The 17,837-nt window shown below is 45.1% G+C and overlaps 1 protein-coding gene across 1 annotated transcript; it reads right to left on the bottom strand.

Moving 5' to 3' along the window:
• Window positions 1-3,748: 3,748 nt before the first annotated feature.
• Window positions 3,749-5,991, bottom strand: LOC123135063 (zinc finger protein WIP6). Its single transcript, XM_044554189.1, has 2 exons — window positions 5,128-5,991; window positions 3,749-4,624 (listed from the first exon to the last, which is right to left on the bottom strand). The coding sequence occupies exons 1-2, from the start codon at window positions 5,776-5,778 to the stop codon at window positions 4,142-4,144; spliced, it is 1,134 nt and encodes a 377-aa protein (XP_044410124.1). The 5' UTR covers window positions 5,779-5,991; the 3' UTR covers window positions 3,749-4,141.
• Window positions 5,992-17,837: the final 11,846 nt, after the last annotated feature.

Below are 17,837 nucleotides of genomic sequence, written 5' to 3'. Positions count from 1 at the left end.
GCTTCCACGGAGGCCCCACCGGCTGGTGCAGATGCACCGACGATCGAAATTACTGCACCGGAGCCTCTGGTGGTCGAAATTACTGCACCGGAGCCTCTGGTGGTCGAAATTACTTCACCGGAGCCTCCTCGCTACCCCCGTGGACGATATAAAGGAGATGAAAGAATGTCATCTGTATTATCCTATCGGGAACATGTCCATGAAGGTAGCCATCAGCAGTGCTTTACCATGTTTACCTGGAGCACTCCACCACAACAACCCCATTCAAGATGGCTATGCTCGTGTCACGGTGGAGGACATAGTCCAAGGGTTTGAGGACCTGGAGATTGACATTGCTACACCTGAAGGGGAGAAAAGACTTGGAGATGTCAAGCGCCATTTCATTCTATGGCAAAAGAAGTTTATCAAGTTTCCAGGCGAGGCGCCAAGGACAACAAGTCCACCCCCCTACGGTGGTGGTGGTGGCGGTGGCGGTGGTGGTGGTGGTGGTGGTGGCGGTTCACCTACACCTCCGTCACGTCAGCCGACGCCGCCCCCCAGTCCACAACGTCCGGCGGGTGATCAGCCGCCGCCCCCCAGTCCTCGTCCGGCGGGTGATCAGACGCCGCCCCCCAATCCACCTCCGGCAAAGAAGCAGAAGCAGTCCTGGATTATTAACCCGGACCCTTATGTACCTAAGACCACAAAGGTACCGGAGCCATCACTGAAGCCTCTCCCCACAAGGCCTTGGGAACGTAGTGCCGAGGAAGTCGACGCGGCCGCGGCTGCTGATTTGGAGAAATGGAAGGCGGACTGCAAGAAGAAAAGAGAGCCCGAGCCCAAGCCAGTATTTTCTGATGAGCAAAAGAAGTGGGCTAAGTCATTTTTGAGCACACCGTCCCAAGTCGCGAAGAATCTGCCTAACGACTATGCACGTGAACTTCGCAGGCAGGCACTCATGTTCAAGGAGAACAAAGAGCGGGAGAAGGCCGAAAGTAAAAAAAGCAGGAAACAAGTTGCCCAGTTCGGGGAACAAAGTAAACAATCGATTGCCCCGCTTATAGTGGAAGCCTTCTGTCCGGATGCCCCCGAGATCATACAAGCTGCGGCAGCACAGGGATTGACTGTAACGAGTGCCAGAGAACAAGCGGCCAACTTAGGTATTACTCTTCGTGAACTGTTAGGCCTTGATGAGGCGCCAGTGAAGGAGGTAGTAATTACATATGTCAAGAATGGGCCTCTCGTCGAGCCTGCGCAGGAAAAGGATCTACCTCCACAAATGAAAGGTCTGCTGAAATGGTACAAGGGTTACATAAAAAATAAAAATGCCAAAGAATATATTTATGCGGAAGTTAGACATGAGCATCACTTCAAACATTACTATGTACAAATTGAACTGAGTGAATTGTTCCAGCTTTTCAATCTGCGCGAGCTCGATAAATCTATCATCAGTTGCTACGTTCTGTAAGTGATTTATTAATTTCTACCCCATCTCGTTCATATTGCCTGCACTATATATATGTCCTAACTATATTGTTGTGTCCGCTATTATACATGCAGAATGAAGATTAAGGAATGCAGAGTAAGGAACATCCATGATGTTGGGTTCATTGACCCACACATCGTTAATGGACATGTGTTGGAGCGTCACCCCGCCGACGTGGAGGCAGACCTGTGGCAGTTTCTTACAAAGCAGGAACTCAAAAGTGATATTCTATTTCCTTACCATTTTGAGTGAGTGTTTCTGTCTTGAGCACATTCTCTTTTGTTTACTCCATGCATGGTATGTGGCCGGCTAATCGATGAGTTATGCATGACGTACTGTGCATGTATCGTGTCCGCAGGTTCCACTGGATTCTGCTAGTAATTAAAATTAACACCTCAGAATATCTCGTCCACGACTCTGTGAATATGGATCCAAAGCTTTGGGGCGGCATGAGAAGAATGCTGCAAAAGTAATTATTTTCATTCATTTGCGCTCTATATCGATCGGCCTATTTCGTTCATTTCCTAATATCAAGTAACTAATTAATAACTCTCTTGTTCATTTAATTTTCTTTGCCTCGTAGGGTTTGGAGACGGTTCGTAGATACAAAGGTCGGTGAATTCAAAAAAGAGCTAGAATTCAAAATGTTAAAGGCTAAGAATGCTGGGGATATTCAGCCACCGGAGACCAATCTATGTGGATACTATGTCTGTGAGATGATCCGGAGATACACCTCTGAGCGGGTTCCGAGTGATACCAATGCTCAGAGGAATAACCTCCGGTGGATGCTTAGTCCAGAAGCTCGCTTCCGACCACTTCAAGAGGAACTAGCTGGATGGTTCAGCAGGGAAGTCCTCCATCCTAAAGGAGAACACTATTACGAGGACGTAGAACTTTATATGCATTAAATCATGTATGGAAACTTGTTCAAAATTGTATATGGTCATCCGATGATATTGAATATATATTGTATATTCCTCTTGAATTCTTTTTGGTTCTAATAGTACCGTAGAATATATGAAACTCCTTAAAAATTAAAATAAAGCACAAAAGAAATAAAACAATACAAATTAAACAGAAAACAGGTTTAGGGGGGGGGGGCTAAAACCCTAAACCTGTGGCGGCCTTTAGTCGCGGTTGGCCAGAAGAACCGCGACTAAAGGTCCTCCGCCCCGACGGCCGCCTGGCGCCCACGTGGACGGGCCGTTAGTCGCGGTTCTTAAGCAGCCGCGACTAAAGGTGGGGGGCTTTAGTCGCGCTTATTTGGTCGCGGTTGCGCAACCGCGACTAATGGCAGTTGCGAACCGCGACCAAAGGCCTTTTTTTCAGCAGTGTAGCCTAATCCACTAGCATCCGTCCGACTACGCATGAGAATCCACTGCCATGCAGCATGCAATAGTGCATTCTAAGTGAGTTTTAAATCACATTCCATTTAATTGTGACATACCCAACTTTTCTGTTAAGATTTTTTTATAAAGAAAATCTTGTATAGTTTAAATCATGGGGTCTGAATTATATTCTACATAATATTTAGAAACAATATAGTATTCAATGTCGCGGCAATGCGTACAAAACCCGTTTTGGAGGCTTCAAAAAATAATTGCATAATCAGATATTGTATATTACGCCACAATATGGATAACTCTGCGCAATAAATGATTATATTTACATACTCCCTCCAATCCAAATTAATTGACAAAGTTGCGTCAATTAATTTGGATTGGAGGGAGTATCATAATTCACACGGACATGTTTAAATCCATTATTCACCCCCTTCTATTTTAACATCAATGCACCATAATTTTGTGTTTCGTAAATTTTGTCTTATTTCAGACGTAAAAAGAGAACGTAAGAAAATATATAATCACCATAAAAATATTTGATGTAACGTAAAATTACAGATGTAAAAACATAGTGTAAAATGTACATAAAATATAATTTTTCTGGTCTTATGACCTATATTTTTTTTCTTATGCCAAATTTTACGCAGTGAATCAATATGAATATAACTATTTGGATTACAAATGTAATTTATTTATGAAATGATCGTAAGATTACCTCGGGTGAAGAATAACTTATTTTGCACCCCGGGTGATGAATATATATAATTTGTTACCTGCATGTATGAATATTTTTGTAACCAAAATTTCCGATTTCGTTGTCTAAAAAAGAGACCATAATGTCCGTGTGCTTCGTATATTAACAACAAAACTGAGGGTAAATTAAAATACAGCTGCATGAGGAATGTGTTCATGAAAAACAAGAAAATGGAGACGCCATCACTAAATAATTATCAACTGGTATTTAACAACTGATAGTCCATCTCATTGATCACATACAATTTGAAATCATGCATGCTTGATAGTACATTTGATACATACTATATATCTGCCAGAAGAATATTGGTCTGTGAAGCTGACAAATTTTCTCCCTCGCAAGATACCTGTATCTGCAGCTCCTCCAGAAGAAAATTCGGCTACTTCACAGCCTAGCTATCATCTACACGGCAAACCTCTATGATCTTATTGTATAATTAAACACGCGTGTGTGTGCTCCTTGTTCCAGCCTTCTACGTACATACACGTCTACGGAGCATATACCAATCGCATGTACGCAAAACTAGCTAATTTTCGATCAAGAATTAATTAATAAACCCTGTCAATTGATCTGTCAAGCTCACGCACGGGCACCGCGGCACTGGTCGAACCGTATGATGCGCTCCCTGCGCTGCTGCGTGGGCGCGGCGCCGGACGCGGGCGCCTCGGCGGGGGCGACGGGGTGGTGGCCGCCGCCGAAGGAGCGGACGTGGTCGTTGAGGGAGCGCTTGTGCTTGAAGTCGGAGCCGCAGGCGCAGAACCAGCGCTTGCCGCAGTTCTTCTCGTGCGTGCGCCAGTCGCCCTTGACGGCGAAGGGCTTGGCGCAGCGGCGGCAGGCGAAGGGCTTGGCGCCGTGCTTGCGCCGGTAGTGCGTCTGCAGCGTGCGGAAGTCCTTGAGTGGACGCGCCCGCGGGTGGGCCACGTTGTTCCGGCACCCCGCCGCGCAGCAGTAGCACGGCAGCCGCAGCAGCGCCAGCGCCGCCGCGTGGGTCGACTGGCCCGCCGCGCCCTTGAGCGAATCCGGGCCCTTCCGGTACTCCCGCCCGTGGCCCCACATGTGCATCTGCATGTGGCACCAGCATGTCAGTCGAGTCTACGGCACGGAAGAGAAACGAATATATTTGGGTACTGTAGAAAAATGCATGTGTGAACCGAGCTAGCCTGATATATACTACGTGGCCGTGACTATGGTGGTCTAGTTCCATTTCCATTTCAAGTAGCATATATTGATTCCTTGCGGGCGGCATGGAATATTTGCTAGGTTATTCGGCAAACATGAAGATGCATGTATGCATGCATGAGGCCGAGTTGAGAGTGGAGACACAAGCAAAATGAATATAATTCTTGTCTCACTCGCAGTATTGCACGCCACCTATGCTTTACTATCCAAAATAGTAGTCATCCATTAAGCTCCAACGTTGTGCATGTGTTCATATGTGAAAATTTTAAATTCAAAACACAACTAGGTCGTTTGAAAAAGAGAAAATTAGAAGATAAATCGGAAAACTTGGATTCGGCGCAAATCTTAGTCGAAATTAAACAAAAGGAAGGGCATCGATCGGTCACCTGCATGTTGTTGTATCTATTGAAGGTCTTGCTGCAGACGTGGCAGACGAACTGCACCGCGCCGATGAGTATCTGCGCCGGCGTCGGGATCCAGAACCGCCGGTGGCGGCAGCCGCTGCTCTCTTCCCCGGCCACGGATACGTGGTCTGACCCCTCAACTGACTCCGCCAACATCTCACTGTGTTCAACGTGCACGCCTGGTTGCACCTTGCACCCGTCGTACCTTGGCTTCTCCTCTTCCTCCTCCGTTTCGACCTCCTCCTCGTCCTCCTCATCCTCGTCCATGGACATGGCCATGGGCGGCACCTCTTCTTCAGAACTATAGCCGCCACTGGCCGGCAAGCCGATGTTCAGGTCAACACCGGCGTCCTCCGTAATACCGCTCAGCTCTTCTTTGATAGGGCTTGTCTGCGCACCAGCAGAGGTACCGCCGCTCGTCGTCTCCTCCCCAGCCCCGACCCTGCTGAGGAGCGGCAGACACAGCATGGTGCTTCGATGATCTTCACCGGGCACCAGGCAGTCACTCGACGGCGACGAGAGCGAGGATGGCATGGATGACGGCGAGGATGCCCGCGGTGACCGCAGCCTGAGCCACTCAAAGTACCGCACGCCGAGGCCCGCGCTCTCCATCACGTAAGCACTCAACACCATATATAGTACCTCCTCTATGTAGCTCGCAAGATCGGCGTACCTCGCTTGCAATATATCGCAGCGCAGGCCCCGGCTTTATATATATCGGGGTTGGGTTGGGTTGGGTTCTGGGTGGAGAGGATTGGCAGGGGTCGTCTATGTCAAGCCGTGCATGTCACGGCCGGGAAGAAACGGGGAAGGAAAGCTAGGGAGGGAAGCTGGTGCGCCGTTGGTGTTGCTCTCGGCCAAGCTTTATATCGCGTCGCGGCCGGCCCTCTGGAGCTTGGAAGGCTGCCGCGAGTTCGTGAGGTAAGCAGAATAGCAGATTAAGCTGGGGGCCGCGGGCGCGTGGTGTCGCGTATGAAAAGGGCGAGCTGTATAATCCGGGCATCTGTACTGATGCCTGGAGCTAGCATGACAGCGAGGCTGATGTGTGGCACCGGAGTTACATTCCCGCCGCCGTCTCTGGGGCAGCGGGTACAGATACTATTGCCGCAAAGGAACGCGGTAGTACTAGGTTCTCCATCGATCTCTCTGCGAATATCGATGGTGGGGGTCAATTCGGGTACCCGCCGCGCCGATCGATCATGGGATGTCAAAATACGTTTTTTTTAACAAGTGGATGTCAAAAAACGTGTACAGCTGCTACCAGTATTATTCTATCACTTCCTGACGCACGTATTTAATTTGCTGTTGATGATGCTGATTGTGGTAGCTAATACGGAGTAGAGTACTTAATAGGGTGAATGATTGCTAGAATACGTATGTATGTACAACAGGTAGCTACGTCGCTTTCTGACGAGACGTAGGCAGATTGTTGGCGACACGCCTCTAGCTCTATGCACGCTTTGCTATAGACTATGCACTAAACAATATCTTACTGATTAACATGTAGTCATATGACAGGGAGTTTAGGATGCGCTGCTTACCTCTCTGGATTATTATATACTCTACGCCATCGCATATCTTGTTCTCTAGCTAGATATGGTGTGTGTTTTCTCCTTGGGTACGTGTTACATGCAGGTTTGTGCTATATTGCTCGGCTTCAGACACGTGCATGATCATTGTGGACCTTGAACGCTTGCCTCTTATCATCTCCAAGTGTGAATATGCTGACCGAGCGGGGTTTATGTCTTATAAAAGACACGGGCCACAAGAACTTCGGCGCTATGTCCTGCTTCAAAAAAGGTTCTTAAGGGCAACCATTGTAGAGTCAATATAATATCGATCATCATCCACCATATGAAGCGTGCGTCATAATAATATGAAGACTGTTGAAGCGATGCACAAACTAAGAATCGCTATAAATCCCCTAAAAAAAACTAAGAACCGCTATAAACATATCCTTAAAAAAGGACCCTAATATCTGACGATCGCCATTTGGGGAGGTTCCCCCTAGCGAACAATTCGTTCGTTGGGGAGGATCGAGCCAGCGAACGAAGCGCTCTCCCTTGAGTGTTCACTCCATGGGTGGTCTATCGCCACCCCCCCCCCCCCCCCCCATTCCCCATTGGCCCAAAGAACCGGTTAGCTGATTTTTTTTTGTTCCAAAAATCAACGACAAAAAAACAAAAAATTCCTTATACAGAAAAAAAGCAGAGAAAAACCATAAGTTTACAGTTGCCATTTAAACTTGCCATCCTCTAATTTATAAAAAAATGTACAAAATTTATATTACAACAAGTTCATAATTTTCCATGATGTTAAAATACACTTTATTGCAATTTAAGTGTAAAAAATAGATAATTTTCCGTGCTTTAATTTTTTGTTTTCAAAAACATAAAAATCACATGCAAGAAATTGCCATGATAATAAATAAATAAAATTTCCATGCCATTAAAAATAAATTTGCCATGCTCATAAAATTAAAATTACCATGCTCTTAGTAATAAAGTTGTCATGTTACAAAAATGAAAATGACATGCATTTAATAATAAAATTGCTGTGAATAAGTGATAAAAATTCTCAAAGCTTGCCATGGGAGCATTACAAAAAGACCCTGAAATTGCCATCTTTGGAAGACAAAAACTATTATGAATTTGCCATGCGTATTGGGACAAAAATATCTTTAAAAAATGCCATGTGTACAAAACAACTTGATGCGTGAACATTAAAAATATGTTTAAAATTGCCATCTGACTACTTCAAGAAAAGTAAAAAAACTGTCATATACATTTATTTCAAAAAAGTTGCCATGTACCTAAATAAACATATTTTTCCACCTAGTAAAAAGAAAAAGAAAAAGGGAGGAACGAGGATTTGATCCTAGGTCCCCGAGTGGAGCTTGACGCGCTATCGAGTGCGGTGGGTGGTTTGTGTTGAATACGATGCATTCACACAACTTTTCTGTTGTAACGAACGGGTTTCAAAAGTTGACGTGGTCAGCAACTGCGCATCAAGATCTGTGTGACCACATCCAACGGCAGCCATTGTGTTCGCTGGGAGGAGCCAAAAATCGGACATTCGCGAGATTGCTTTTATGGAAAAAAAATCCCATGTGGGACCCCTTTTTCATTGGCTACAAGCCTTCTTCCTTCCCCACCTCAACAATGAAAGTTTTGTCGTATTATTCTCTCCCTTTTTGGTTTATAGGTCTTATCTCAAAAAAAATGTTTTCTCAATTTAGAAGTCTCATTTTTATTGTTGCCATTCACATGTTCAGATTTCAAGGCGGATTAAAATCTTTGCCAATGCATGTAAAAGTTCTCGGTCATTTATTGGTCACTCATGCATGCATTATACTCCCTCCGTTCCTAAATATTTGTCTTTCTAGAAATTTCAACAAGTGACTCCATACGGAGCAAAATGAGTGAATCTACATTCTAAAATATGTCTATATACATCCGTATGTGATAGTCAATTGAAATCTCTAAAAAGACAAATATTTAGAAACGGAGGGAGTAATTAATACACTGGTGAACACAATTTCTTGAGAAAAACGAGTTCATCAATTGAGTATTCTTGTAAACTATAAAATTATTCCACCATCCATCATCTACGTTGCTTGGTGAGATTTTTCAATTGGTCTCTATAAACCAGAAAGGAGGGAGTAGATTTGAACATGGATTTCAACAAAAATTCAACTTAGATTACAACTAGGATTTTAACAACCACTTGAACTATGATTCTCTACTAGAATTTGAACTACATGTTCTTCCTCCTTAGGAAGTGACCTCCCATGCATGGGAGGCTTTGGCTTCCATGACTGTCGTGGCCATGCGGTCGACGAACGCCAATGTCCTAGATGCGGGACAAGGCCGTAATTTTGAAGGCCGATGTGAGCACGACATCCATTTCTACCTAGGAAGCCAATGGCATGCAGTCAAACTAAGCGAGGTGACAAGGAGGTGGTTACAACTTAACGCTGATTCAGCCTTACGGTGAGCATGTTCCTCGACCACTAGGAGTACTCCCATACCCCTCTCTCTCGAAGTGCCAAAATATTAGCTCAAAACTCGATTTATAGTTAGACAAATTCGACTATGAATAGCTCAACTTTGGGTGAATAGTATTTGACACTATTCACATCACATTTTGTCCTTTTTGTTTCCCTAAGTGTAGTTCAAATTAAGAGCTGAAACTTTTTAATGTTGTACATCAAACATGGTTTGTGTCTGCAAATAATTTCAAAATTTTCAAACATGTTTTGTATCTTCAATACGGTTGATCTCACCTAAGTGCAGATCCTATATTAGTCTCCCCATGAATAAGGTTGCTCGCAGTGTGGGTATCATAGCAAGTATCATGCATGTCAACTAGATAATTTAGGTGAGGTGGCACGACATTAAATGAAAAAATAGAAGATTTGATATCATATCATGATACCGTGTCATATTAAATATTGTACTAAATTGTATCATACATGATAATAAAGAAGGCAATCTAAAGTATACTGGTAACCTATGATGTTTATCATACTTTCCACTGCGGGCAACCTAATATGGTGCACGCTTATTTCGGCCAACTTTAACCATCAATTCGGCCAGTAATAAAATGTTATGTGACTTAGGCCCTGTTCGGAAGCTCTCCAGCTTCTCCAACTCCGCATCTCTGGCTCCGCACGCCCGCTTCCAGCTTCTCGCTTGGAGCTGAAAGTGTTCGTGACGTTGGGTAACTCCTCCCATGGTCTGCCAGCAAGGAGGCATGTTGAGGGTGACAAAAGGCATCGGAGCAGGAGAGGGAGGGGACGACGAAGCTTGGCCAGACCCGGGAAGGGCTTCGAGGAGATGTGGCGTTCGGGCCAGCTTTGTGGGTGCTTCCGGAGAAGCAGGAGCCGGAGAGCTTCTGAACGGGCCCTTACTAGATTTATGAATTCCGTGATATAACTTTTGCCGCATACTACTTGTTAAATTGACTATCAAAGTTAAAACTTGAAATATGCATGCCCTTTGGTGGGAGTATAGAGATGTCAATTTTGTATGTGAAGCTGATACACTGTAGGAACATACGAGAGTCCATCAAAGCCAAAGTGTATCTCTTTCCTCCTCCACAAAAAAAGCCCCTTCTCCTCCCGTTGACACAACCGCCAGTCCGCCCCATCTCCGATGGCCTTTGGGCCATGGAGATGCAGTGGATCTCGGTCCCCTGCCGGCGGGAGGGACCTTGTTCCCGTTCTTGTTAGATTCAGCATCTCGGTTGGGGCTTTGTGGCGGCGGCGATGTCCCTTAGTAGGAATAATGTCTCTCGCCTTCTATCCCAGTCCGGATGGTGCGTCTAGCATCGTCAAAGGGCGTGTGAAGGTGTGTCTCCATTGGTCGGTGCTGATCTTCGATGGATCTGTTTCGACCCGGTCTTCGTTCGTCTTTGTTTGAGTGTTTACATGTTTGATCCTTCTGATCTATGACTTTTTTCATCGGCGATGGTTGTTGCTTTGGTGTGCTGGTCCTATGGGACCTTAGCACGACGACTTTCCGGCTGTCTACTACCACAACGTTTGACTGATTTCAATGAGGGAGGGGTGATGACGGTGGCGCGCCTTCGACTCGCTCCAGTGCTTGTAATCGTCGCAAGGTGGTCCACGAACATGGTTGTAATTTTTATTATCTCTTTTGTTCTTTGCACTGACAGATTAAAGATGAATGGATTGAAAATTTCACGAAAAAAAACTGGTAATATTCAGGTCATCGGTAGTCACCTACACGTCAGGTGCAACTTTACCCGCTTAATTGGAATACTCCATTAAGGTGTGCAGGTACTATACTATAGACTGGGTCAAAAAAGAAGCTATAATAGCAACCATACGCCCTCCACGCGCCGGGGAACAAATAAGAGCAGAGTTGACAATTTGACATTTATCTAGCATCACATATGCATGCATGTACATGAGAAAAAGTGGTCATTTAGCGTGTGATGTAAAAAAGGGTGGCGCATGCAGCAGCGACTCGACTAGTAACCACCGAGTCTGCCCAGAGATGGTAAGCCCGGCGAGCCACCCAGTGCTAGTGGAGTGGAGGTCGCAGTACCGTGTGGTGTGGATGTATAGACCAGTAGACCGGGAAATACAGCCAGCCGGCCGGCGATCGGTCCAGCGAGCAAGAGCAGATGTCAAACTCGGGTCCACGATGCGATGGAGATGCATGCGTGTGGGCACGGCCGGGCTCGCGATTAAACTCGGCTTGACCGACCGGACGGAAGCTGTGCTGCTAGGTGGCTAGGGTAATCATATCGAACGGGCGGATCAAACACGACGAGAAGAGAGAAGAGAAGATGGGGGTCGTCGAGTAGGACCGGTGGTGGATCGGTCGGTCCCGCACGCATTGACGGACGAGGACGACGCGGTTCTCGACTCAGGGTCGTACCCCGGTAGTAGGGTACCCTTCCCTGCTCCTAGGTACGTACGCGCGTGGTCGACCCGGCCGGTCCATGCATGGTGGGGAGGAGTGGGGATTGGTACGTCCTCGTGCTTGTCTCAGCCATGTGCCGGCCGGTGGACCGCGCGCCGCGCGCGCTCTTGTCTCCGGGCCAGTGAGCCGATCGGGACGGCTGCCGCGCGCGTACGCACGGAGGAACGTGGAAAAACCGAAAACATGGTGAAGGGGCGGTGGTGGGTCGACGTGTGGAATGGCGGTGGCGGGGAGCAAGTGCGTCGGCAACGTGCCGACGTGAAAGGCGCCCTTCTGAAACGGCCGTGCCGCGGCCGGCGGTAATGGGGTGACCGGGAGAGACCCAATTCTGTTATATTTGTTTTTTTTTTTAGAATTTGTTATATTTGTTTTCTGGGTTGCTATCTTTGCCAAATCCTATTTGACGCATTTTGGGCTAAATAACCGGCCATTCACGCACAGTGGTTTGGCGAACCTTTTGAAGGTTACTGTATGGTTTTCTTTATCGGTTTTAGCCATTTAGGTTATTAATGTATATGGTTTTTTTATCTCCCCCCACAAAAAAACTATACGGTCTTTTACCAGTTATTGTCAAATACTTCCTTCGTTCCTAAATATAACTCTCAAATATAGTCTCTATAGTGAAATATAGTCTCTCTAGTGAAATCTCTATAGTAAAATCTCTAAAATGACTTATATTTGAAGTATAGGTTCACTCATTTTGCTCCGTATGTAGTCTATAGTAGAATCTCTAAAAAGACTTATATTTAGGAACGGAGGGAGTACATTTTTATTTTTTGGAGTTATTTCTATTTCATTTTCTCCTAATTTTTAGTTTTAATTCAATTTATTCAATGTTCATGTTTGTTAGAGAAAAAATGGTTTTTTTAAATGGTCAATGCTTTCAATGTTGTTCGCCTTTACAAAATGTTTCGCAATTTTAAATAATTTGCAAGCTTTTGAAAATGTTTGCAATTTTAAAAATGTTTAAAATCTCAAAAAATGTTCAGTTTTTATATAAATAGTCAAAAAATAAATCAATGGGATTCAAAAATATTAATCTTTTCAAAAAATGTTCAAAAAAACAATAAATGCTCAATGTTTCTAAAATGCCTGTAATGTTTGCGAGCATGAATAAAATTGCAGACATTTCTATTTTGGTAGGTTCTCTTTTCTTGGGCTGGCGGCAGATCAGGCCGTTTAGGTAGTTGGATTAGGCCAGCAAGGTAAGCCCGATGAATTGTCAGGGTGCAGGACGAGAGAAATCTGGAACCGGCTGCCACTTTCTTTTGTTTTCCCCTGTTCCAAAAAAAAAAAACTTTTATCTATCTTCATAGCGCCATAGCGGGGCGAATATTGTCGTCCGAGCTCCATGGAGCTCGGTTTTGAAAATTTTGAATTTTGAGTATTATTCTGCGTTTCAATTTTTTTTAAACACAGATATACATGAAGGCATAACACATGTGTGTAAATTTTTAAGGCAAAATACGTTCAAATGAGGGCAGTGCAAAAAAAGACAAATCTGGGGCTATTTAACACATGATACTATTCATCCTCCCAGATCATTTCAGCGTTTTTCATCCTGAAATTTTACACACATACACATAACATCCTTGTTTATTTGCGTAATTTTTTTTGAGAATTCTTTGAAACCAAAAAGTTTGTATTCTAATTTGTTTTCGAAAAGGGCCCCATGAAGGCCGAGAGCCACACGTCCATTCTCCATAGCGGGGTTTGTTCCCCGGATATGAACTTGATGCGAGTTGCAACATGCTTGTCCTTTCCCTGCATGTTCGGTTCTAGGCCCCGACCCAAAGCTTTATTGTGCCCTCTGGGTGGTCACCATCTGTCAGGTGCAGCACGTACACTACATCCATCAGGTGGGGCGAACTTGCGTGCAAACACTAGTAGAAAACAAAGCTTTAATTTTGTCATATCATAGCAATAATCCCGCTCGTGTTACGAATCGAGACTAAAGGAAGCATCAACCCCAGTTTGAGCGGCCAGGACGCCGGTCGGGTCTCGGCACGCACCGGTCCGGCAGTCCCGGTTCGGCTAGGATCTTTAGTCTCGGTTTCAGCCTCCAACCGGGATTAAAGGGTCTCGTGGCGCAACCCCTTTAATCCCGGTTGGTGTCTGGAACCGGGACTAAAGGTCCATCTTCAGTTCCGGTTCTAGACACGAACCGGGATTAAAAAGATGCCTATAATGCTCGCCCCTGCCCGCTCACTCCTTTGTTTTTTGATCGGCCGGCGTGTGGGAGGTGTATGCTACTTTGTTCTCACCTCCTATGCACATGAGATGTTCGATAAAATGCCCGAGCCACACTTAAGCTTTCTCCTCTCCAAGCTCGACCTCCAACCTAGATTTTCCTCAAGATTGTCTAGGTTTGGCGGTGCACCAACTATCCAAGCGTTCTAAAAGGTTAGCAACTTCATCCTTTCATCACTCACTGCTAATTTAGCTCATTTTAAATGTTTATAAGTAGAGTGGTTCGTGGGTTTTAGTGGGGGAGTGTATGTGGGAGTTCATTTGATTTAGATGCACAATTTCAGCTCAAATTAACATCTTAGAGTTTACATATGTTTAGGTCGTTGTCCCATCCCCGTCCCCATCCTCACTGCCGTCAATCGCTCGTGCCAATCTCGTCGTCGGCACCATCATGGTGAGCCTCTTATTCTGATCTTCTTTTTAAAAGGAAAAAAATTCTTACTTATACATCCATTTTGCATCATGTTTACCTACTGTTATTTATGTTGTTTTATTGCATAATAATGATTTTTGGAGTAATTTTAATGCCTTTTCTCTCATAATATGCAAAGTACACACAAAGGGGGAGAATTCTGGCAGCTGGAAATCCGGACCTGAAAAAGCTACGTCGGGCTACCTATTCCGCACAACTGCAAATGAGCTGAAACTTCACGAGGATTTTTTATAGAATAAATGAGAATTATTGGAGCAAATAAGTACCAGAGGTGGCCCACCAGGTGGGCACAACCCACCTAGGCGCGCCCTGGTGGGTTGTGCTCCCCTCGGCCCACCTCCGGTGCCCCTCTTCTAGTATATATGTTGTTTTGACCTAGAAAAAAAATAAGGAGAGGACTTTCCGGATGAAGCGCCGCTGTCTCGAGGTGGAACCTGGGCAGGAGGACTTTTGCCCCCGGCAGAGCGATTTCACCGGAGGAACTTCCCTCCTGGAGGGGGAAATCATCATCATCATCATCACCAACAACTCTCCCATCTTGGGGAAGGCTATCTCCATCAACATCTTCAACAACACCATCTCCTCTCAAACCCTAGTTCATCTCTTGTGTTCAATCTTTGTACCAGAATTATAGATTGGTGCTTGTGGGTGACTAGTAGTGTTGATTACATCTTGTAGTTGATTACTATATGGTTTATTTGGTGGAAGATTATATGTTCAGATCCATTATGCTATTTAATACCCCTCTGATCTTGAGCATGATTATCATTTGTGAGTAGTTACTTTTGTTCTTGAGGTCACGGGAGAAATCATGTTGCAAGTAATCATGTGAACTTGATATGTGTTCGATATTTTGATGATATGTATGTTGTGATTCCCTTAGTGGTGTCATGTGAACGTCGACTACCTAACACTTCACCATATTTGGGCCTAATAAAATGCATTGTGGAGTAGTTATTTGATGATGGGTTGCGAGAGCGACAAAAGCTTAAACCCTAGTTTATGCGCTATTCCGTAAGGGACCGATTGGATCCAAAAGTTTAATGTTATGGTTAAAAGTTATTCTTAATACTTTTCTCATAGTTGTGGATGCTTGTGAGGGGGTTAATCATAAATAGAAGGTTTGTTCAAGTAAGAACAACACCTAAGCACCGGTCCACCCACATACCAAATTATAAAAGTAGCGAACATGAATCGAACCAACATGATGAAAGTGACTAGATGAAATTCCCGTGTACCCTCAAGAAAACTTTGCTTATCATAAGAGACCGTTTTTGCCTATCCTTTGTCTCAAAAGGATTGGGCTACCTTGCTACACTTTCGTTATTACTACCGTTACTTGCTCGTTACAAATTATCTTGCTATCAAACTACTATGTTACTTACAATTTCAGCACTTGCAGACATTACCTTGCTGAAAACCACTTGTCATTTCCTTCTGCTCCTCGTTGGATTTGACACTCTTACTTATCGAATAGGCTAAAATTGATCCATATACTTGTGGGTCATCAAGGCTCTTTTTTGGCACCGTTGCCGGGGAGTGAAGTGCTCTTGGTAAGTGGAAATTGGTAAGGAAAAATTATTACTATGTGCTGAAATTTATTGTCACTTGTTACTATGGAAAACAATCCTTTGAGGGGTTTGTTCGGGGTATCTTCACCTCGACCGGAACCACAATTAGTTACCCCTCAACCTACTACACCTACTGAAAATATTGAATATGAAATTCCTTTAGGTATGGTAGAACAACTGCTAGCTAATTCTTATGTAGGAGATGGAACCGAACATCCTGATATGCACTCGATATATGTGGATGAAATTTGTGGATTGTTTAAGCTTGCAGGTTTACTCGGAGATGAAGCTAAGAAGAAGGTTTTCCCTTTATCTTTGAAGGGAAAGGCATTGACATGGTTAGGCTATGTGATGATATTGGATCTTGGAACTGGAATCGATTGAAATTAGAATTCCATCAAAAAAATTATCCTATGCATCTAGTTCATCGTGATCGGAATTATATATATAATTTTTGGCCTCATGAAGGTGAAAGTATCTCTCTAGCTTGGGGGAGGCTTAAGTCAATGTTATATTCATGCCCCAATCATAAGCTCTCAAGAGAAATTATTATTCAGAATTTTGATGCTCGACTTTCTCGTAATGATCAATCCATGCTCGATACTCCTTGTACTGGTTCTTTTATGAAGAATACTATTGAATTCCGATGGGATCTTTTAGAAAGAATTAAACGCAACTATGAAGATTGGGAACTCGATGAAGGTAAAGAGTCAGGTATTGAGCGTAAGTTTGATTGTGTTAAATCTTTTATGAATACCAATGCTTTTCAAAAGTTTAGCACTAAATATGGACTTGACTCTGAGATAGTAGCTTCCTTTTGCGAATCTTTTGCTACCCATGTTGATCTTCCTAAGGAGAAGTTGTTCAAATATCACCCATGAATTAAAGAAGAAATTAAAGAACTGGTAAAAGCTAAAGATGAAACTATCATTTATAATGTTGATCCAGTTGTTCCCACTGCTTATATTGAAAACCCACCTTCCCTGTTAGGATGAAGGAACATGCTAAAGCTTCAACTATGGTCAACAAAAGTTATATTAGAACACCTAAACCAGCTGAACAAATTAAAGTAGAACCTAGTGTTGCTATGGTTAAAGATCTCTTGTCGATAATATTGATGGGCATGTGTCGGGGGTTGGGTGCGACATATGCCAAAGGATGGCTTATCATGGTGGGAGCGAGTAGAACGTCGCCGGTGCCCGGAAGCGGGATGAGGCGAAGACATGCACGCCGGCGAATCTTACCCAGCTTCAGGGCTCTCCGTGGAGATAACACCCCTACTGCTGCTCTGCGGGGTCTCCGCATGGTCACTATGGCAAAGTGGGTACAATCGTGCTCCTAGAGCTGTTTCTGGAGGTAGGAGAGGCCAAGGCTAGCTCTCTCTTTCCTATATTCTAGGGTCTACTGCTATCTGGATCCGAACCCTTTGCATGGGCTCCCCGGGGGTTTATATAGGCCTACCCCCAGGGGTACAACGGTAATCCGGCTGGGCGCGGGTCCCAGCCGTCTGTCTCTCAGGCCGTCGTCATCTCCGCCGACTACTGAGGGCGGGCCCCGCGGACAGGCCTAGTACTGTAGCGGTGCTTCTGATGACGCTGGCTTGGTCATGAGGTCATGGCAACAGTGCTGCCGTCTGGCGGGCGTTCACTGTCGCCATTCCCCATCTTGTCTGATTAATGGCGTGCGGGGCCCGTGGGAGGGGCCGGCCGACTCCAGGGGGCCGACTCCCACGGGTCCGTCTTCAGGGCGCTCTTGTCGTCTTCTGTCTACCCGCTGACAAGCGGTCCCGCCGTCCTTGGGTCGTACAGGCAGGTGTCGTGGGCACAGTGCGCAGCCCACTAAGGCTGAGGTCAGGGCCGGCATGGCAACAGTGCCGCGCCATGATGGAGATCTCCAGCGATATGGCGCACTGTAGCCATGCTGGTCCTTCGTAGGCAGGGTGGAGACGGCCATGTTGTGACCGTTCCCCGCCCTGTCCCTCGC

This window comes from Triticum aestivum, chromosome 1B (genome assembly GCF_018294505.1).
Source record: "Triticum aestivum cultivar Chinese Spring chromosome 1B, IWGSC CS RefSeq v2.1, whole genome shotgun sequence".
NCBI classification, from domain to species: Eukaryota; Viridiplantae; Streptophyta; class Magnoliopsida; order Poales; family Poaceae; genus Triticum; species Triticum aestivum.
This window is presented reverse-complemented; position numbering and strand designations above follow the sequence as displayed.